The 24,143-nt window shown below is 35.2% G+C and overlaps 1 protein-coding gene across 1 annotated transcript in view; it reads right to left on the bottom strand.

The window, feature by feature from the left end:
- cdh13 (cadherin 13, H-cadherin (heart)) overlaps window positions 1-24,143 on the bottom strand; it is a 491,247-nt gene that overhangs the window by 15,558 nt on the left and 451,546 nt on the right. The window contains exon 12 of the mRNA XM_073850194.1: window positions 381-614. Coding sequence (XP_073706295.1) covers window positions 381-614 — 234 coding nt within the window. The remainder of the gene's footprint in view (window positions 1-380; window positions 615-24,143) is intronic.

The raw sequence follows: 24,143 nt of genomic DNA on the forward strand, positions 1-24,143 counted from the left end.
CTCATGAATTCTAATCTGTTTTAAAATGGCACTCCATTACCATTTGTTTTTTAAGGAATTTTCACAATTGATTGTCATTACAATTAAAGACCAATTAAATGTGCACAATGTTTGCAGTTTAAGTAATTTATTTACAGAGATTTCTAGTAATTTATACCTGTATACACAGCATTTACACCATCTAATCGCATTTTTACCCACCACGCTTCTGCTGAAATTGATTAATCAACAATAAATCAATTAAGCTTAATTATATTAAGGCAAATTTTTCCTTTAGTGAAAGCACCTTTTGTATTTCCTCAAACCGGTCCTTGAAAAAGCCAGCATGTGTTTAAACGTGGGTCAGTGGCTGTTTCTGTCCCATCTGAGAATTAACTTACCATTGATCCTGGAGATTTTCCATGTTTTCTCCAGCCCTGGCTGTTTGCCAAGCTCGATCTTGAAAGGATCTGTATTAGGATGAATGTCCTTGTCTCGTCCCCCGATCACCACCACATTCATGTCTTTAGCGTCCTCGCACACGCGAGCTACGGAGGGGAAGATATAGGGAGCGTTGTCGTTTTCGTCCTCCAGAGTGATTATCAGCGTACCAGTGCCTGAGGCGGGTGGATTACCTATTGAGATAAAAGGAATAAACTTTAAAAAAAAAATTAAGTAGGACAGGACCAACAGTTTTAATAGATTTAGGTTTACATATTTTGAATTATCTAATTTTTTAATTTTAGTTTTAAGTTTTAGTAATTTTTAGGGCCGGGACTTTAACGCGTTAATTTAGATTAATTAATTCCACAAAAATAACACGTTAAAAATTTTTTAACGCATTTTAATCGCACTTAGTTTTGCACCGCGGAACGTTTCTCACTGGATGAGATTCGGCGGACCGATTATACTGGAGCACCAACTAGCGTTCAGACAAGCTGCGTCTGTCCTAAATAGTATTGTATGTCCCAAATCGTAGTATGTTTAAAAAAGTATTCCAAAGATTCCCAGATGGTCTACTACTTAACGATCAATGCACACTAACGGCTAATATTGCCCACAACACACTGCGCCGTGAACGAGGATTCGATTAGAACTACAAACACGCATAAAAAGTGTTAAAAAACTACAAACATGGAGGATATGCGCGACCAACGGACAGGTAGAGAAAGGGGTTTGAGTGATAAATAATCAGTGTGTAACCTGATAAAAAATATTTTTTAAATGTTATCCGCGTTATATTCCATATGCAGCAACATTTATAATGATAGGTTTGGTCATTAACGTTTAAATGCATAATTAAGTAAACACAAGCGCAGAGTTCTCGGCATGAAAGACTCGTTAAAGAACGTGCCTCTTAATTTCTCTCTAATACGGTAGGAAATTAAATTAAACGAAATGTAGATAATGTTAACTGTGATGATTGACAGGGCAGTTTAAAAAGTGACAGATTCAGGTAACTAAGCAACAGAGCGTCCGTTAAAGACGCAGTTATGACGAAGTAGTATGTCCAACAAGGAATTCACATCTCACCACAGCACATCGAGCCTATTGCTACACTTAATGGCAATATTGCACTGGTCTGTTGGACTTGGTTGAACAAAAATAAACAATATTTTGTTGCTTAAGCTTATGTAGTCAGTCATTATTCAACGGTATACTAAAAATCCATATAAAAAAAAAAAAAATTTTCACTGTTCTCAGGTCAAATATTTATATGCGATTAAAATGCAATTAATTTCGATTAATTAATTACAAAGCCTCTAATTAATTAGATTAATTTTTTTAATCGAGTCCCGGCCCTAGTAATTTTGTTAAGTGCTATTGTCATTTTTATTAGCGTTCGTAACTCGTAACAATTAGAACTTTAACTTTTGTTTCAGTTAGTTGCCAAGGCAGCATTTCTATAAGTTATCATTTTTATTTTTAAGTTAAACCTTTTTATCTAATGTTTATATTTCATCTTATTTCAGCTTTATTTAATTTAACAACAACATTTTTTATAGTTTTGGTCAAAAAGAGAATAAATAAATACATACATAGCCGTTCAAAAGTTTAGGATCAGTAAGATTTTTAATGTTTTTAGTGGAGTCACTTATGCTTATAAAGGAGGTATTTATTTGATCAAAAATACAGAAAAAAAGACTGTAATATTGTAAAATATTATTGAAATTTCTAATATTGGTTTCCTTTTTGAATATACTTCTAAATACAATTTATTTTTGTGACACAGCACTTAATTTTCATCATCGATTACTCCAGTCTTCAATTTCACATGATCCTTCAGAAATCATTCTAATGTCGGCGCCAATAGCCGTGTGGTTAGCGCGCTGACATATAGCGCTGTTGCGCTACGGGCGTCCCGTGTTCGAATCCCGACTCGAGGACCTTTCCCGTTCCCGCCCCCTATCTCTCACCCACTTCGCTTCCTGTCCTATCATAATAAAGGCAAAAAGGCCAAAAAATAAATCTTTAAAAAAAAAAAAGAAATCATTCTAATGTGCTGATTTATTTTTAATGTTAAAACAGTTGTGCTGCCTAATATTTTTTGAAACCTGTCATAATTTATTTGATACTTTGATTAATAAAAAGTAAAAAAGAACAGCATTTATTCAAAATATTTATTCAAAATAACAATTCACGTCTTTATCACTTTCTATCCATTTAACATCCCAGCTGAATAAAAGTATTAATTTCTTTAAAAAAAAAAAGAAAAGAAAAAAAGACTATTTCTATTTTATTATTTTTTAATTATAAAAGAATGCTAAAAAAGCATCATAGGTCCTAAATATTAAGAAGCACAACTGTTTTCAACATTGATTATCAATCAGCAAATTAGAAAGATTTCTAAAGGATCATGTGACACTGAAGACTGGAGTAATGATGCTGAAACTTCAGCTTATTATATTTTAAAACTTATTATATTTTAAACTTATAACTTATTATATTTTAAAATATAATAAAATAGAAAACTGTTGTTTTAAATTGCAATAATATTTCACAAAATACTTGTAAATGCAATTCTTTGAACTTTACTGCCACATTTACTTTTTTATATTGCATAGTGTAAAAAAGAAAACAAGCATCCATAAAGCCCACCAGAGAATATTAAAAAAGTAAATTCATCAATTTTGATTTTCACGATCACATAAAAGTTCTTTGGCAGACTAAAGCTTTCTGGCTCTATAGGCCAAATCAATAGTTCTCCTTTAAATGCACAGGAGGATTGTGCTTAACACTCATCAGCGCGCTCAAAGCACCAGCATCTCATGTCGGCTGACTGTTACTGTAAAGCAAAGTGGGTTAAAGTCTTCTTACAACCAGAGCCACAATTAAAAAAAAGGTCAGACTGGATACATCAGAAACACAGACAACAGCAATCAATGTCTATACAGATAGAAAAACAACAGCAAATCAAAACGTTCAATTTTTGACTTAGAGTAACAACAATTATCTCATTTTGAAAGAAGCCTCATTTTGAATCAGATTGCACTTTATTGAATACTGCAGAGAGAGAAAAATACATTATTCAATGCTTTTGAAATATTCTGTTTCTAGGAGATTAGCAGTTATTGCAAGACTGCATAATTATAAACAGCCCTGGAGGTCACTCGCAATTAACATCCGATGACAGGATCAGTAATTACAGAATGATTTTGTCCTCGTACAGCCAGGAACGCTCGGGCCTCAAAGGGAAGAAGAAAAGGCACGGTGTCAAAACACTGGAGCAAGTAATGTCTCGGTAGAAAAAGAAAGCAGGTTTGTTCCAATTGCATCTCTAAAATACTCCAGCAGAATGGCGTTTAGAGGTAGAACAATGACGTCCTTGAAATGTTTTATTGATTTTCTGTTCAAAAGCACTGTCGAGTACGTAACAAGACGTTTCACAATATGAAAAAACAACAACAAAAAAAAACGCATGTCCGTGGACAAAAGCAGACTGTCTCGCCTAACACCATAAAAAGCAGCAGCTTCTCAGTATGCTTCACAGAAGTAAACATGTCCCGCCATGAGCGATAACAGCAATCTGATTTATAAATCATGAACTCTTGAAAAATTTAAATGTGGCTTGTGTGTGCATTAGTAAATACGTCCATTGCTTCGCTTTCAACACCACTGAGCAAACCTGCAATTGAAAGATGCCAAAGGCCAGGCAAGTATTACATAAATACAACTGTTTTGGTATATGGTAGAGGCTGAATATAGATTAGGTTTCTGCTCTTAACAACAGCTATTGACAGCCTTCTGACCCAAACAACAAGATCAGATAAAAATCCCAGAAGCATGCAGAGGTGACTCTAGAATATTCAAGGGGGATTTATGGGGGGCTTGGACACCTAGCAGAGCATGAGCTGATGTGATTCGGAGTAATATTTTTGTCCTTAAAGGAATGATTCACCCACAATTGATTGAAAATGTACTTTCAGGCCATCCAAGATGTAGATGAGTTTGTTTCTTAATCAAAACAGATTAGGAGAAATTTAGAATTACATCACTTGTTCGCCAATGGATCCTCTGCAGTGAATGGGTGCCATCAGAATGAGTACTAACAGCTGATAAAAACATCCCAACAATCCACAAATAACTGACACAACTCCAGTTCATCAGTAAACATCTCGATATTTCACATAAAAGACATTTACATATAGTCCACAAGAGAAAATAATAGTTGAATTTATAAAAATAACCCTGTTCAAAAGTTTGCATACACTTGATTCTTAACACTGTGTTATTGCCTCAATGATCCACGGCTGTGTTTTTTTTTTTTGTTTAGTGATAGTTGTTCATGAGTCCCTTGTTTGTCCTGAACAGTTAAACTGCCCACACTTCTTTAGAAAAGTCCTTCAGGTCCCACAGGTTCTTTGGTTTTTCAGCATTTTTGTGTATTTGAACCCTTTCCAACAATGACTGCATGATCTTTTCACACTGAGGACAACTGAGGGACACATATGCAACTATTACAGAAGGTTCAAACTCTCACTGATACTTCAGAAGGAAATACGCAATAAGAGCCAGGGGTGAAAACTTTTGAACAAAATTAGGATGTGCATATTTTTCTTATTTTTCCTTCTGAAGCATCAGTGAGTGTTTGAACCTTCTGTTGTCCCTCAGTTGTCCTCAGTGTGAAAAGATCAATCTCAAAATCATACAGCAACTGTTGGAAAGGGTTCAAATACACAAAAATGCTGAAAAACCAAAACATTTGTGGGACCTGAAGGATTTTTCTGAAGAACAGCTTGCAGTTTAAATGTTTAGAACAAACAAGGAACTCATGAACAACTATCACTAAACAGAAAAACACAGCTTTGGATCATTCATGTAACATCACAGTATTAAGAATCAAGTGTATGTAAACTTTTGAACAGGGTCATTTTTATAAATTCAACTATTATTTTTTTCTTGTGGACTATATGTAAACATCTTTTATGTAAACTATCTTATTTAGGTCAGTTCTAAATAAAAAATAACCTGCATTTTGTACGATCCCTCTTATTTTGGTAAAATAATTAACATTTTGCAAAGTGTGTGTAAACTTTTGACTTCAACTGTAAAACCATCACTGAGGCATTTTAACCTATTTGAGGCCAACATTCCAGTTCATAATCCACAAAAACACTTCCTCCAGTACAAAAATTCTGTCTCCTGTTGTCATATTAAATCAACATACACATTTGTTTAGGATCATTTTGGACCATTTTTGCTTGTAAACGGTGCGTGATCTGTGCATATTTCTCTCCTGATTCAGAAAAGACTGCTTTTTCACAGGAGAAAGCAATATAATGGATAGAGGATTCACATTTTAGCTGGAGGCAATGTTTGAAGTAAAAAAAGTAGTAATGATGAATTTGTTTCTAGAAAAACAAACAGATTTTCATTTCACAAGATGTTAAGTGATGGACTGAGGTCTTGTGGATCACTTGTTTATTATTATGTTTTTATCAGCTGTTTGGACTCTCATTCTGACAGCACACATTCATTGCAGAGGATCCATTGGTGACCAGGTGATGTAAGGCTAAATTTTGAACTATGTGAACTATGCACATGCAAGAGGTTGCAAGTCTTTCTTGTCAACTTTTTATAAATAAACATGAAAATAACCTCTGTTTGTCAGTAGATCAGTAACTGTGACATATCTGCTAGCATGTTATTGTGTTATGTCACTGGAACGGAGAGTGCTCGGTTGAGAGATCACATCTGTGACGAATAGACACTAAAAAGGCCTTTGGACGTATTCATATTTAATGTACCACACTGCTAGGTTTATACATAAAGGCAGATGTAATAAAGTTTATATTAAGACTGCATAAACACACTATAATTTTGTGTCTCTCACAATTTGATTGATATCCAAAACTAAACAGAAGATGAAAAGCAAACATGTGCAACCTTTCTGAAATGAGCAATATGCCAGCAGCAATATGAAACTTTATTATGATTAGTTTTGGTTTGGTGAAGACAAACATTCCACATATTGCTACTGACCTCCAAATATCTTTTAAAATGCATTTTTTTCTTTCTCCCCAAAGACTATGAAATATTTTAGCTTTGCACAAGGGAATTATTTTGCATATTGAGATTGTAAGTCTTCCTCTCTTTTATCATTATCATCATCATCGGTCTGGTCCTCCTGCCCCTCAGTTAGGCGCTATAGGAGCGTGGTGCCCATAGGGAAGGGTGTGTAAGTGGAGCGTGGCTGGGACTTTCATAAGCCGCACTTGCCGCATGTCTTTTGCCTCTGATGCGCCTCATCAATGCCATCAACATATATCGACTAACACATCTGTCATTCAAAAAAAAAAAAAAAAAAAAAGGTGTCGATGGTCCAAAATGTAACAGTGCTGAAGACCACCTGACCCTCTAAAATATAACACATTTTTTTGTATTATTTTTTTAAATGAAAAATAATTGTGTATTTTGGCAAAAATATCACCACAAAAGTATTGTCTTTTTTTCACACATTTATTTTAAATGTAAAAAATTCATAGTGGCGCTATTCATATATTTGGTTGGATTTTCATGTTTTCATAAGGCTGAAAATGTGGGGCAATAAACTGCTGAGAAGTAGCAAAAATAAATGATAAGATATTGTAAAACTTTTCCAAAAGTTTCTACAGTTACACAAAGAAAAAAAAAAGTTTAAATATGGTTGTTGTTTAAAAAAAAAAAAAAAAAAAAAACACCCCCTGACACAGTGTGCAAGCTGTGTTTTTGGCTAGTCATAAAATGGGAGCAGTTTTCACGGCCATAAAAAATGAAAATGTATTATTTATTTTTTTATGCAGAAGGAAAAGACAAAGGACAGTTTTGCATTCGATTGCAAACCTGCTCACGAACAGCTGTGAGGCTGAAAAACTCTCTATCCCTTCCATATCAACAATGTTTAGTGATGCATTAGAAAGAAGTTTAGAGAAGAGGGAATTGGATCTCGGCAAAGTCAGACAAGATATGAGCCTATATATATCAACGCACCACAAAGGAGAAAATAAATCACTCTCATTATGAAAGGGAAAGAAGACAGCATTTGCAACATCCAGTCCCATTACATGCTGCATATGTAATAGACATATTTATGCAAAAAACCCTTTCTTATCCGTGTCTCATGAATATCTTTTATGTCAATGCTGCTTGTTAAACAAAGCGGTGTGTACTAGGCTATTCATGAAGTCTGCTGTATATTTCTGCTCACGTTTACCTTAATCAATACTGATGTTACAGGGGTCGTCGGTTTCTAAGATGAAAGTTATTAAGTGATAAACTGCAACATGAAGCGCTGCTGCTCATTTCTAGAACACTTTATGGTGCATCTAAACGTGTGTAATAGGCCTTCAATGTGAGTTAGAGGATGAAGGAGCTCTTAGCACTGCCGAAGATAATTATGATGATGATGCTGATGAAGATGGTAAAGACTATGGAGCGATCGAGCGAGGGAATGCGAGTTTTTTTTTCTTAGTGAAGACAAACAACTTTAATGCTTTCTAACCACGTACTGCAGCCGTGTGTAAATGGGGAGGATTTGCATTCCCGCATGCATATATGTCTACTCTGAGTCCCTCAGCACACACAGAAGAGCTTCATAAAGCCTGGCTGATGAGATTTGCTTGCTTAGGCGATGTATGAGTTTATCTTAATTTTTGCTTTGCTGGGAATGTACTGCATAGTTGGAGAGATAGCTTTTGCAGTTGTATTAGAGTTCATGTACTGAATAATAAAGTTCTTGGACAAGTTATTTTTAATCCATTTAATTTTTTGTAGCATCTTTCTTTCTTTCTTTCTTTCTTTCTTTCTTTCTTTCTTTCTTTCTTTCTTTCTTTCTTTCTTTCTTTCTTTCTTTCGTAGTTAGTCCTTACCTTGATTATTAGGGGCCAAGCACTGCAAAAGGCAAAGGCACCTATTGTATTTATTGTATCCTTCTCTTCCGTTTCTTCCGCTCTGGTAGTCTAAAACAGCCCATGGAACCGTTTGCAGGAAAGTCATGAAATTTGGCACATTGATAGAGGACAGTCTCAACATCTTGGCAAGTTTGTAGTCTCTAACTCGAACTCTCTAGTGCCACCACTTGCCCAAAATGTCACTCATGTTTATGCTAATAACTTTTGGACCGTAAGGTCTAGAAGGAATTTCTTGGCTCATCCCGAGTCAAACAGACACCAAAATTTAAAAATCATAAGGTTTAGGTTTTCTCTATTTTTAATAGTTTGTAAAACTTTCATTTTTGAACTCGTCCTAGAAGGTTTGTCTGATTTTCACCAAAATTGGCTCAGATCATCTTCAGACCATGCTGGCAAAAAGTTCTGGAATTCAAGCTGATTAGTCAAACCGTTTTCGAATAACACGTAAAGGGATTCGATGAAAAGCACACAAAAATGGATATTAGGCTAGATCTCTGCAACGCTTTGGCGTATTGAGACTAAACTTGGTGTGTATTATAACAAACATGATCTGAGGCTACCTGCACAGTTTTGGAGCAGTGCCACCTAGTGGTCAAGGGATAAGAAAAATGTCTATCTTTGTTAATTTCTTTTGAATGGTTTGGCCCAAAATCACAAAACTGGTCTCTTTAGATTCAGAGGAGCATGCCAACTCACCCAATTTTCCCATGTCAGCCATTTTTAATTTTGTCATAAAATGCTATATTTTATGTATAGATTTCCGTATCATTATGAAACTCTCTCTGTGTCTTCAGCATCATGCCCTGATGGTACTCAAAAAGTTTCAGGGCAGAGCCACCTTGTGGTTAGAAGTTATAAAGAAATTTGCAAAAATGCTAATGCTCATTCCGAGAACACAGATACCAATTTTTTTTTTTTTTTGATTTATGTTGTAAACCTACTTTTCAAACTCCTCCTAGACAGTTGGTCCAATTTTCACCAAATCTAATTTGGTGCATCTTCAGACCATGCTGGCAAAAAGTTATGGATTTTGTATCAATATACGAAACCATTTTCGTGTAATGATGATTCGCATCAACAAATTATTCTGAAGCTGTATCTCTACAAAGCTTTGACGTATTTACACCAAACCTCACACTGACCACGCCACATCAATTTGGTAACAGTGCCACCTCTTGGTCAAAAGTAATAACTTTTGATTGCATTAGCCTATTGTAACGAAACTCTTCTCAAAATATCCCTTGGGTCATGCCAACCAATTATGCCATAGTTGGCCGAACTTCCTATCTGCCATTTTGACTTGTGTTGAAAATCTACTTTTTCGAACTCCTCCATGACCATTTTCACCAAAATCGAGTTAGATCATTTTCAGACTGTGCTGACAAAAAGTTATGGACTTTGTGTTAATAGACAAAACTATTTTTGTATAGCACAGCAACAAAATTAAGCCATTATGACAAAATGACTCTGATGCTTTATCTCTGCAAAGCTTTGACATATTGACACCAAACTTTGTTTGTGTCATTGTCACCTCACAATAAACACACTATACCGATTTGATAACAGCGCAACCTATTGGACAAAAGTGATAACCCATTAAATCATATTACTAGTGGTTGTATTGATGATTTTTTAGCCTTTTTAAACTAAAATCACCTTAAAATGGCTTCAGTTGCTCTGATGCTTGCTGCCTTGCTTGTCTAGTGCTTGGCCCCTTAACTGCTGCTTGCAGCTATATTTATGATTATTAATAATTAGTATATTTTTCATTTTGAGTTTATTTATTTACTGACTGATTTGTTCTGAATATGAAAAGGTCTTACGGGTTTGGAACGACATGAGGGCGAGCAATTAATGACAGAATTTTCATTTTAAGGTGAACTTTACCTTTAAGGAAAAGTTTGAGCAATGTGTCAGGGAATGATGCTGTTGGTTGCATTAATGATTTTGTGACAGCACAGGACTCTATCTCATCCCCTCAGACCCCAAAGACAGACCCTCGGTTCAGTGAGTTTCTTTATTTTGGGACTGACTCACTGGCCCGTAGCGTCTGTTCCATCTGATGCTGCCCTGGAAGACGGACCAACTGACTAGCAGCTTGGGTTAATACCAAGTGTTTGTCTGAATGTATCGCTCCGTGTTACCGTCTATTCACAGTCTCTCTCTCTTTCACTTACTGACTCCCTAAAAAAAAACTTTCTATGTATAAAAATATAAAACTTGCTAATGCATTCTTGTTTTCTACTTCTCTAAATCTTTCTACTTTTCTGCATTTCACTTCTGCTCTAGCTAATTTAGTTCATACTTGGCATTCTGTACTACAAACATTGTTGAGTCTGATAAATTGCTTGTGCTGCTCCTCATTTGTATGTCGCTTTAGATAAAAGCATCTGCTAAATGCCTAAATGTAAATGCAATAAAGTTCTATTATGCACAAAAATCTGAAAGTCTTAAATGTATGAAAACAAATTCCATTTCTTTGGATAACTTAAAAACCATCCACAATATTTGCATTTAAGAATTTGGTTAGACTTTCTATGTTAAGCACTTCTGCACTCAAAGTACACATTTTATCATTCCCAGCATTTCCTGGACACCCATGACCTTTGGCTGTGCTATTGCCACACTCTACAGACATTTCAACTCGACTGCAGTAACATTCTCTATCATGTGGCGGCTCACTTGAGCTCCACTTTCTCCCATCGGAAGTCATTGCATTTCAGTTAAACTCTGCTCAGCTTTGTCGCATCGCCTACAGGCACTTTAGCACACTGCGTCTCAAATCACCAGCTCTCATTGAAAATGAATGATTTCCGGTACTTTCTGGCTACTCCATCTCTGTGGAAGCTTAAGGCTAGTGGCAAAAGTATAAGACAAAGACAAAGAAAGAATTCACAGAGCTGAAGATGATGATAAACTATTAGACTAATTGGCTACAAAGATACAAATTCTGAGAACAAACAAATTCTGAAAACAAAAAGTACCAGAGTTGAGCTCAAGGCTGTGAATGGGATGTAAACAGGAGGGTGTCTGAGTCAGAATGGAAGGCGCAGTGGGGGTGTGGAGTGTGTGGTTGCTCACTGCAGTGGTCACGCAGTGAGACAGACTCTGAGAGGACACACAGGACTCGAGCAGATGGCTCTTTTCTCACTCTGCTTTGGCATGCTGAGATTTTAAAGCTTCAGTGCAACGACCTATAGGAATAAAACGACTTATACAAGCGTACTGTAACAGCACATTAACTTGTCAAAAGGCGTACTAAGCTTGTTCGATTCATCAGTTCTTCTAAATGTTCTATTTTTAGATGCAGAGTGGACACAAAAAGTTTTTAGACATGCATGAAAACTTTGGAACTCACATTAAGAATGTCACTGCATTGGAGACAAATGATCTGACAAATGATGCTAGAGCGTTCCTCGGAAATAACTTCACTAACAGGTCCCAAGGTGATTTTTAGTGGATCATCACATTAACTATGGACTTTTGCAATACCATTTGACAACCACAAAATGTCACAGTAGATTTATATACATATACTATTGTAAAAAAAAAAATTGTAATAATAATTATTTTCTTTTCTTTCTTTCTGTTCACCAAGACAGCATTTATTTGATAGATTGATTACATTTAAAATGCTCATAATCCGATTACTGTTACATTTCTATGGATTACATGACTGCAAATTATTCACACAATGGCAATAATTTATTAATAATTTATTGATTCTCCCTAATTCTTTTGTCTTTTTCTCTTTTACATTTTCCTCTCTAAAAACTCCTACTCCTACTACTCCTAAATATTCAAATTTATTTGACTTTTTATGGTTTATGTATTAGCTTCTTATCAACTCACAAACTGCAGATCTTACATTAAGGCCAGTTTGAGAAACCCTGGTGTAATGTAATGTGTTGATAAACAAACTAACTAATTAACTAACTAACTAAATAATAATAATATAATTTGTTTTTGTATTTCAATATGGAATGTTTAATTGTAAGTTTACCACTAATTAGGCAAAAATGAATCTAAAAGTAAATCAAAAATATTCAGAATTATGTGTAACCTAGTTATGCATATATATATATATATATACACACACATACATAAACATTACAGTATATTACATGAAGGTTTCCCAAACTGGTGTGTGTGTCGAAACTGCAGGGGGTTTATGAGTTTAATAAAAACCTAATTTGTTAAATCTTAATTTTTTTTAAATTAAAATAAAACATTTTGAAATCATTCAAATCATCAAAAATTAAATATTTTATTTGTTTACCTGCACTGTAAAAAGTTTTCACCAGTTTCAACTAAAAAACTCAAGTTTAGCAGCTGCCTTAAAATTTTAAGTTAAATCAACTCAAGTAATTTCAACTCACAAGTTAAATCAACTCATTTTATTGTAATAAGTTACAATGACTTGTAGTTCAGGATTTTAAAGGTTGTATCAGCGATTTCTAGCCTAAAACATAAAGTGTCAATTTCAGCTGACCTTTCTTCACGATCCGCTCGCTGCCTGCCCCATAAATTGTCTGTGAAAAAACCGCGTCTCTCTGGTCAGCCTAGGGTCCGAGATATGCCAAAAAAACAATCGGCACTACCAACCTTTCCACACATAAACAAACAGTGTTCCAACCAATCAGCATCAGGGGTTTGGTGTTGTGGACTTTCCTACTGGTGCAGGGATGTGAGGGAGGCGGAGCGAAAGTCCACAACACCAAACCCCTGACGCTGATTGGTTGGAACACTGTTTGTTTTTGTGTGGAAAGGTTGGTAGTGCCGATTGTTTTTTTGGCATATCTCGGACCCTAGGCTGACCAGAGAGACGCGTTTTTTTTCACAGACAATTTATGGGGCAGGCAGCGAGCGGATCGCGATGAAAGGTCAGCTGAAATTGACACTTTATGTTTTAGGCTAGAAATCGCTGATACAACCTTTAAGTTGAATCTGGTGAAAACTTTTTACAGTGTGCATGCCATGTGACCATAAGCAACGTCATAGAACCAATCAACATGCAAATGTGATACTTAATTATTAAAATATTTATTTTAAAATCTTAAGTACTTCAAGTAAGTATATAAAAGAGGATAACATGACAAAAAAGTTAAAAAAAAAGTGAATTTCAGATGACAAAAAGTGAATTTGCGCATTTGAATGTGTTTGAAAGACAAAAGCCTTCCAAAGACATAGAAATACATGGTTAAATAGCCTACAGAGTGATAATTCAAATTAAAATCAATGTGTTTATCAGTAAGTGATGCAATGTTGAAAGACTTCTTGATTTTTGTAAAGCAGTGGTCAAATGCTGTGTAGAAACCTGACTACAAAATTTAAGGACTTTCTGAATGTATATAAGCAGTTGGCTATTTTACAAAGGAAAATTTAAAAGAAATTAATGAGAATCAATAATTTATGAATAATTTATTGCTATTGTGTAAATAATATGTAATCATGTAATCCATAAAAAAGTAACCGATTACGAGAATTTTAAAATGTAATTTAATCTAATTACAAGTACTTAATTTTTAGAACCTGATTGCATAATCCAGATTACATGCAATCAGATACTACCCAGATAAAAGATAAAAGATAAATGTAATGAAAAGCTGATGTGTGAAGAATAAAATCAACAACCTCACAAGGGAGGTTATATAAAACGTCTTATGAATACTGCACAATTATAGAGTAATAACCTATTGAAAAACAATTAACATGACATGCACTTAATCTTCGAAAGAGGAATCTGACATGCTCCCCTTCCAGCAACCTCTGATTTCTCAATCAGCCCTAGAGGGACTGTAGAAAAACAATCCAAAACACGATCACATATAGCAGTCGACACCCCGTCAACTTAACAAGGGAGAAAATTGATCTGCAATTAAAGTCAGGCACTCTTGCTTCACGAGTAGCTCGGTTGGAACCTGACAATGAAGAGCCGATTAAACCTGCAAGTCCCTCTAGAACAAAAGCCTCTGATTAGCCTCATGGGTTCCTTTTAATGAGAAACTTAGAGTGAAGGAACTCTCTAACTCTGCTTTGACAATGCCTAGACCGTCCTTCATCAGCATATAATACTGAATCAAGACCTGACATTATTCTTTACATCAAAGTCCTCTTTTGTATGTAGAGAGCATACGTGATTAAGTTCTATTTCCCCCTTGAAAGCCACACAAGTGCACATGACAGGAGTTGCGTTATTAGCGATACGAATGCATCTTCCATCGGCACTTCAGACTTCAAAGTCCAGAGACAAAAAAAGATTCTCTAGTGTCTGGAGAAACCAATCAGTGTCAATTTAGCCCAGCAGACGGGGGATGATAATTCGAGAGTGTGCTGTTGTGTCTGTTTTCCTACGTCTTATTAGCTTGGCAAAGCAACCAACCAAAGCACTAGTTCTCCACAAGCCCAAGACAATATGCAACGGGCAACACCTACATGTATCTCTCCTCAGTAAAAGCACCTCTTCGATCTCAAAGAGCATGTCTTAACACAGAAGTGCACAGAAGTCGAGCTTCCTTTTATCTTATGGCCCTTGAGAGCCAGAGGAGGTGGAAAGACAGACTTGTTTTGACTTTTAACAGAGAGCAGTGGAGAAACCAAAGCTGTGGATGGTAAGAACCATGATGTACTTGGCTTTCTGGGTAGAACTCATTACGACGCCATTATCCTGGCTGGAGAAATGGATAGAGCTCTTGTGGCCCCTTGTGCCACTTTGAAAATCCTCGGTCTACTTCAAAGTACAGTGCCAGAGAGGATCTGTGGGGAATGAAACACCTCTCCGCTGACATCTGTCTCTCACTCGGAGCTGTCCTCCAAATGAAAAGTATCTAAATTGGAGAGCACCAATTATGGACAAGAAAGTGCCACAGGCAAATATTCATTGACTTCCCTTAACTGTTTCTCTTCTCAGTTGGTAAAGGATCTAAAAATCTAATCTAAAAATAAAGTGAAATGAAGTGAAACTCTGAACTATTAACAAAACATATAATAAATCAAATTTTTTTCTGAATGAATAAATAATAAAATAAATAAAATATGCAATATTCCCAGTAAGATTGTCCAATATTTATAAAGACAAACCCTTAATACAAAACACAACTTAATTAAAATAATATAAAAATAAGTAAATAAATACTGTAAGTCTATAATTTTTTGATGCGTTACTGATTTTTTTTCTTGAGAAAAGTTGCAAATTTTTTAAACTTATTAGAATTGATAACTTAGATCTTAAAGGGACAGCTCACCCTCAGATGTACATTCTGTTGTTCTAAACCTGAAAAAAAAAAAAAAAAAAAAATCTTCTGTTGAACACAAAACAAGTAATTTTGAAGAAAGTGGGTAACCAGTGCTGGTCCCCACTGACTACTTTAAATAGGAAGCAGAAACTATTTTTGGGTGAAATATCCCTTTAAGAACTTTCTTAAATTTTAAAACTTTTTTTTTTTTTTAATTTTAAAACTTTTTTTTTCACTTTATATACATAAAAAAGATGTAAATATATTTTTAAATATATATATTTGACATGACTGAGAAAGATTTCAAGACATTTTTAAAACTTATTAGAATTGCTAACTTAGATCCTAAAGGGACAGTTCCTATTTAAATCTATAGTATTTTTTTTCCATACTATTGATTTAAATTGGAAATAAAATTTTTTTTGGGTGAACTGTCCCTTTAAGAACTTTCTAAACTTTTTTCTCAAAGGGATATTTCACCCCCAAATAGTTTCTGCTTCCTATTGAAATCTACATTTTTTTCTGTATTATTGATTTAAATAGAAAGCAGAAACAAAGTTTTTTTTGTTTTTTTTTTTTACTTTTTAAAACTTTTTTTCTTAAGAAAATAAGTTGTTCTTAAAAAAAAATATTTGACATCATTGAGAAAAATTTGATTTGCACATTTTTAAAAACTTATTAGGATTGATAACTTAGATCTTAAAGGGACAGTTCACCCTCTAATGAAAATTCTGTCATCATTTGCTCACCCTCAAGTTGTGTGAGTTTTTTTTTTTTTTTTTTTTATCTGTTAAACACAAAAGAAGAAATTTTGAAGAAAGTGGGTACAGTTGCTGGTCCCCTCTGACTTCAATAGTATGGAAAAAAAAATATTATAGATTTAAATAGGAAGCAGAAACAATTTTTGATCCCTTCAAAAACGTTCTTAACTTTTTTCTTAAAGTGATATTTTACCTCAAAATAGTTTCTGCTTCCTATTGAAATATTCAGTATTTTTTTTCCCCATACTATTGATTTAAATAGGAAGCAGAAACAATTTTTGGGCAAACTATCCTTTTAAGAACTTTCTTAACTTTTTTTTTTTTTACTTTTTAAAGAAAATAAGTTGTTTCTAAAACCTTACTTAGATCCTAAAGGGACAGTTCCTATTTAAATATATAGTATTTTTTGTCCATACTATTGATTTAAATTGAAAGCAGAAACTATTTTTGGGTGAACTATCCCTTTAAGAACTTTCTCAACTTTTTAAAACTTTTTCTTGTAACCTTAATAATTTATAATAATATAAGTAAATAAATGTATACATTTTTGATGTGCATCTTTGAGAACAGTCAACATTTCACCAGTTGCACATTTTTAAAACTTCTTAGAATTTATAACTCTAGAGAGATCTGAAAGGGACAGTTCACCTTCAAATGAAAATTCTGTCATCATTTGCTCACCCTCAAGTTGTTCTAAACTGTGAATTATTATTTTTTTCTTTGCTGAACACAAAAGAAAAAATAGTTGAAGAAAGTTGGCAACCAAAAAATTACTTTAAAAGTATGGAAAAATTACTAGATTTCAATAGGAACCAGAAACTACTTTTGGGTGAACTATCCCTTTAAGAATTAAAGGGATAGTTTACCCCAAAATTAAAATTCCGTCATTAATTACTCACCATGCTATCGTTTCAAACCCATAAGCCTTTATTCATCTTTGTAAGACAAATAAAGCTATTTTTGATGCAATTTGTTACTCTCGTGAACAAGCAGTGGATACATTTTTGAATAAAGTTGTTATTTTTGTTTTCTTTGCACACAAAAAGTATTCTTGCAGCTTCATAAAATTACAGTTGAACCACTGCTGTCACATGGACTATTTAACTATGTCCTTACTGGCTTTCTGGGTATTGAACGTGGCAGTTGTGTCGATGTCTATGTAGTGTCTGAAAGCTCTTCAATTTTATCAACAATTTCTTAATTTGTGTTCTGATGATTAATGATGGTCTTACAGGTTTAGAATGACATTAGGATGAGTAGTTAATGACAGAATTTTTATTTTTGCGTTAAGTATTGCTTCTAGATTTTCATTAATCAGGATTGTCAAATTCTAATACACCGGCTATAACAATATCAACAATTTTACCTTAGATTCACAAGGACTAAACAACAATCTCTGCACAAAACTAGGACAGGTGTGTAGGCCGAATACTAGAAAACAGCATGTTATCCAAACAAGTGCCCCGAAGGTAGATTGGTAGCACTGGAGCGATGAATGCAGTTCCTCCCTCTACAATGCGGATGTTCAAAGGTCTCAGAGGCATATGCTAATGCTCCGAGCAAACTTCTCATGCATACATAAAGAGCCTTTTATATTGTGCAGGAACATTCCTGATAATACATGGCCTGCCCTAAATGACAAGTGCACATCAGCAGTTGAGTATTTAAATAAAATGCAAGGACGTGGGCAGCTGTGACATAACATGAAAGCACAGCATGTGGCTGTTCCGTAGAGAAGTGGTGTTGAGCTACCCGATGGTATTTATGTTTCCAGGTGAAATTTAATGATGATATCGCATATCTAGAAGCAGGAAGATGTGCCCTACATATAGGACTTCTTCAATAAGACACATTCTTCATGTGTATGGAGCAAAATCACTGAATAAGCAGCAAGTTGAGAAGGAAATGTAATTTTAGCCTTAAGCCAGAATATGTCTTTTACAGTTTTGTTAAGTTTACAAATTCCAGAATGTGTAGATTTAGCATTATTTAAAAAAAATAAGGATTATAAGTTAATAGACATGCTTTTGGTGCACATATATAACATTTCTTATTATCAATGTTAAAAACAGTATGAGCACAACTTTATGCAGCAAATTAAACTTCCATAGGAAACAGGACATAAACATGGTGGGCGGATTCCTCTCACACACAGACATACACCCCCTGAAGAGTGATGGAATGGGTGAACATCTGCTGGCACAGTGGGGAATGAAGGAACAAGAAAAATTTCCCTGTGTCTCACACCGAAACAACTGATTAGGCCCTCTAAACGACGGACCCTCTGCCAATGTTGAAATAGCGCAGCTCCCTCCATCTCCACGCTTCTGATCTGAGCTCCAGCAGGTGTTGTAAGGACTTGAATCATTAACCTCAGGCTGACAGACAAGACTGAGCCCACCAGGCTCAGAAAAGTGTTGCACTTCAGCAGCTCCCCACCACTCCAGTGAGTCTGCAACTTCTCACACTGGGAGCTGCAAAATGGATCCATTTATTTCAACTGCAGGTTAGAGGTTGGTAGGACAGATTTTTCCATACTGCTACCACAGAATTTTAGTCTGTGTTCTGGACTTAAAATGATTTTCTTCCCACACATTCTACGCACCATTCCTTCAATCCCATTTATTTATAGATTTATACAACAGTTCTTTCTGTTGTGAGATCGGAACTCCAACCAGTTATATTACTAAACTTGTGGTATTTCTTACAGCGAGTGTCATGGTGGATGCCCAAATCCACTATAATTTCATAAATAATACTGTTTTTGTGTCACGGAATGTAGTTTTAAGAGTTTTTAAACAAGAATGTACTTTTTGAAAATTAGTTTCAATGTTGAGATGTGAGCTCCAGGGCTTCAGCGTCTCATATATACAGTTGAAGTCAAAAGTTTACATACACCTTACAGAATCTGTTAAATGTTACTTGTTTTACCAAAATAAGAGGGATCATACAAAATGCATGTTGTCTTTTATTTAGTACTGACTGGAATAAGATATTTCACATAAAAGACGTTTACATATAGTCAAGAAGAGAAAATAGTTTTGTTTTTAAAACTGTTTGAATTTGAATGTCAGGGTAAATTTAACTTATTTCATCTTCTATGACACAAAAAGGGATCTTCTGTAACTTCTGAAGGGCAGTACTCAATGAAAAAATAAGGATATTTAGGCAAATTAGGATAAATGTACACATCTTCATTCTGTTCAAAAGTTTACACCCCTGGCTATTAATGCCTTGTTTTTCCCTACTGGTGCATCAGTGAGTGTTTGAACCTTCTGTATTAGTTGCATATGAATCCCTCAGTTATCCTCAATGTGAAAAGATGGATCTCAAAATCATACAGCCATTGTTGGAAAAGGTTCAAATACACAAAAATGCTGAAAAACCAAAGAATTTGTGTGACCTGAAGGACTTTTCTGAAGAACAGCAGGCAGTTTAACTGTTCAGGACAAACAAGGGACTCATGAACAACTATCACTAAACAAAAAACACAGCTGTGGATCATTCAGGTAACAACACAGTATTTACAATCAAGTGTATGTAAACTTTTGAACAGGGTAATTTTTAAAAATTCAACTTTTTTCTCTTTTGGACTAAATGTAAACATAATATCTTACTCTGGTCAGTATTAAATAAAAAACAACATGCATTTTGCATGATCCCCCTTATTTTGATCAAATAATTAACATTTAACAGATTCTGCAAACTGTACATATAAATATGTGGGAGATTTCTTTAAAAAATATTTAAATCAACAGGGTTGGGATGACATTGTAAGAGAAAATGATCTATCCTTTAAAACGAAGTCATACGTGTAAACACACAAGGGTAGAGAACTGTTTACGAGCACACACACACACACACACACACACACACACACACACACACACACACACACACACACACACACACACACACACACACACACACACACACACACACACACACACACACTAAACCACATCAACTCTCCACCCAGTCTTATCTACACTCTCCTCTATCTGTTCAGCATCTTCTCATTTTCCCTCTCCCTTCTATCATTCTTGTTCAATCAGTGCTCTCGCCTTCTCTGTGGTCAGCGGTCAGACAGAGAGAGAGAGGCAACACTCATCTGAGCCCTTGAAATAAAGACATGGGACTCCAGTCTAGATCGATAGCCTGTTAGTGACCACTGTGACTTTCATGTCATGCAATCATCGGACAGATTGTCAAGGAATAGGGAGTCTGTGATAGACTAGATCTGCCTGGGATACCAGGGAAACACGTGCAGTGCAAAATCCAGCACAGTACACGCATCCAAACAACCACACAAAAGGAGAAAAGCATAATTTGAACACCGGGTTTGAAGCACGGAAACAAAACCTCACCACATAATATGAAACAAAGACAAATATTAGACTTTAAGAGATTTGCCTCAACTGATTTCTATTTCCTTAAAGGAGAAGTTCACTTCCAGAACCAAAATTTACAGATAATGTACTCACCCCATTGTCATCCAACATGTTCATGTCTTTCTTTCTTCAGTCATAAAGAAACTTTTTGAGGAAAACTTTTCAGGATTTTTTCTCCATATAGTGGACTTCTATGGTGCCCCGAGTTTGAACTTCCAAAATGCAGTTTAAATGCGGCTTCAAACGATCCCAAATGCAAATCCAAATCCCAGCTGAGATAGAAGGGTCTTATCTAGCAAAATTATCTTTTTTTTTATTACAATTTAAATACTTTTAATCCTCAAATGCTCAACTTGTCTTGCTCTGCCTGAACTTTTTTTCCCCGGTTCAAGACAGTTAGGATATGTCGAAAAACTCCCATCTTATTTTTTCCCTCAACTTCAAAAATCATTTCAAAATCATCCTACATCGCTGAATAAGTACCAACCCAGTGTTTGCAAAGTGAACATGCAAAGAAGATCAAACACCCTTAACAAAAAAGGTAAAACAGCGATGTAGAATGATTTTGAAGTTGAGGGAGAAAGTGAGATGGGAGTTTTTCGACATATCCTAACTGTCTTGAACTAGAAAAAACAGAGTTCAGGCAGAGCAAGACAAGATCAGTGTTTGAGGTTAAAAAGTGTATAAATTGTAATTATTATTATTTTTTTTAAATAATGATTGTTTCGCCAGATAAGACCCTTCTTCTTCGGCTAGGATCATTTACAACCGCATTTGGGATCGTTTGAAACCGCATTTAAAATTATTTTTGGAAGTTCGAACTCGGGGCACCATATACGTTCACTATATGGAGAAAAATCCTGAAATGTTTTCCTCAAAAACATAATTTCTTTACAACTGACGAAAGAAAGACATGAACATCTTGAATGACAAGGGGATGAGTACATTATCTGTAAATTTTGGTTCTGGAATTGAACTACTCCTTTAATTTAAAGTGACAGTTCATCCAAAAAATTTCAATTACCCCATGATTTATTCACCCTCAAACTATCCTAGGTGTATATGACCTTCTTCTTTCAGACAAATACACTTGGAGTTATATTAAAAAATGTCCTGGCTCTTTCAAGCTTTATAATGGCAGTGAATGGGTGTTGAGATTTTGAAGCCAAAAAAAAGTGCATCCATCCACCATAAAAAGTACTCTACATGGGTCCAAGGGAAGTGATTCAATGCGTTGTTGTAAGAAAAATATCCATATTTAAAAATGTATAAACCGTAATCTCTAGCTTCCAGCTCAAGACCATATTTTAATGGTTTCAACTACAACTCAGTGATCAAATGATTCACAGAAAAAATTATTCAAAAGAATCATTTGTTTACAAATCAGAGATTGCTACTTCTATATTAAACATTGTGTGGCTTTATGAGACTTGTAATATTGTATGAATGATATAAGAATGACTTTTATGGTGTTTTTATGACACTTTTTAACATCTATCTATCTATACACACACACACACACACACACACACACACACACACACACACACACACACACACACACACACACACACACACACATACACATTTTTTGGGTCAACTATACTTAAAACAAGGCAACTTTTCCCACCTGATTCAAGGGAACTCAGCTGAACAAGTAAACAAAGAAAGATAATGCAGGAAGTGACTTCAAAGCAAACATTATTTTAGGCATTTGACATTTATTGAAATAAGCCTCTGGTCTGCATCCGCAATGTCTACATCTCAATGCAAATAACAACTCTGAAATATGACACATAGCTGCAGTCACCATAACCTTTTCAAAAGCTCAGCAAACAATGATTAATAACTTATTACGAGTATGAAATCAAACCGTTATCGATCTTAAGTTAAACTTGGATTTGCATATATACTCAGATTGATGTCTGGGCTGTGCCATTCTTATATGTTATTTGCACTTTGCTTTGGGCTTCACCTGTCTTGATATCCTCTCCATTGCAAACGAAGCCACTTGCATTTGTTCGGCCTCACAATCTAGCTTTCCTCACGATCACAGAAAGCAATTTAGCCTAAAATCAACATCTCTCACACTCCTCAATTCCCTCATGCGAGACAGAGAGAGAGAGAGAGAGAGAGAGAGAGAGAGAGAAAGAGTGTGAATTGGAGAAGGTGGTGATGACAGGAAGACCTGCTCAGAGTCAACAGCGCTGGATATACATGTGCTGAAATGAGCACATCTCATCCAGACTGCGTTGACTAAATTAGAAGTGAAGAGAAAATAAGGAGGAAAGAGAGAGATATAAATAGAGTGAGGGTATGTTTAGAATAGAATACTCTTTTAATATATATATATATATATATTAATAATGCCTATAATTTTTTATGTATTTAAAATAGTATGCAATATGTAAAGGACAACGTAAAGCCAGTTAATCATTGATACAGTGTGGTGTGCTACTGCACAATTTGGAAAATGTGGGTCATTTGATTCTTACATTGCATGCAAATTTATACTGCAAAAATAATAAGAGTAGCATGGTTGTGCGCTATCCCAAACAATGAGGAAAAGTGCATTCAGCTCGTACCATATCCCCCTTAAAAGCATTTATGAATATAAATTTGCACAGTATGAAATCACAGCTGTAAATACAGGCACTTCTGAACTGTTTTGATTGGCTCGTTTCGTTTAATGGATCTGTCATCTCACAAATGCCACATCCAACCTCTTTCTACAGATGAACAAACAGACCGAGAAGAGAACCGGGAAGAGAACCTCTGAGTGTCCCTGTCAGATGATGTGACATTGAGAAGTGACTCATTCAGAGGTTAATTAAATGCTGTTTATGCCAAGTGAGAGAAATTACTATACTACCCAGAGAGCACTAATGCAACGACTGTGTTCTCTGACCTGCAGAAGCGTGTAATTTCCTGTGGCGAGAGAATAATCCGTGGGCCACGCCACCTCAGCCGTTTTAAGCACGGCTGATGACTTGCATAAAGAACCCTAGAAAAAGGGCTCACCGTGATATTGGCATAGTTTCGACGGCAATTGAGAAGACAAAAGAGTAATCGCTTTGTATGCGCAATGTCTATGGCATTTATAAAAGATTTAGTGCCAATTACTGGCGCAGAAAGGCCTTCTTTCAGACACATCATAACATTTTCAACAGTGAAATGTGTTAGCGATATGAGTAACATCAGGCCGCTTGATCTAACATCTAAGAAACATTTCAACATGCCAAGACCTTGATTTTGACACTGGTATTTCATTGTACAAACCTTCTTGAAAGGAAAATCTCACCAAGACATGTTCAGATTGTGTTTTCTCCTCAAAACAAAAGACAAAATAAGAAAGTGGATTTATTATGTCTATTTTTATTACAAAAG

The sequence above is a fragment of the Garra rufa genome, chromosome 11 (genome assembly GCF_049309525.1).
Source record: "Garra rufa chromosome 11, GarRuf1.0, whole genome shotgun sequence".
Classification (NCBI taxonomy): Eukaryota; Metazoa; Chordata; class Actinopteri; order Cypriniformes; family Cyprinidae; genus Garra; species Garra rufa.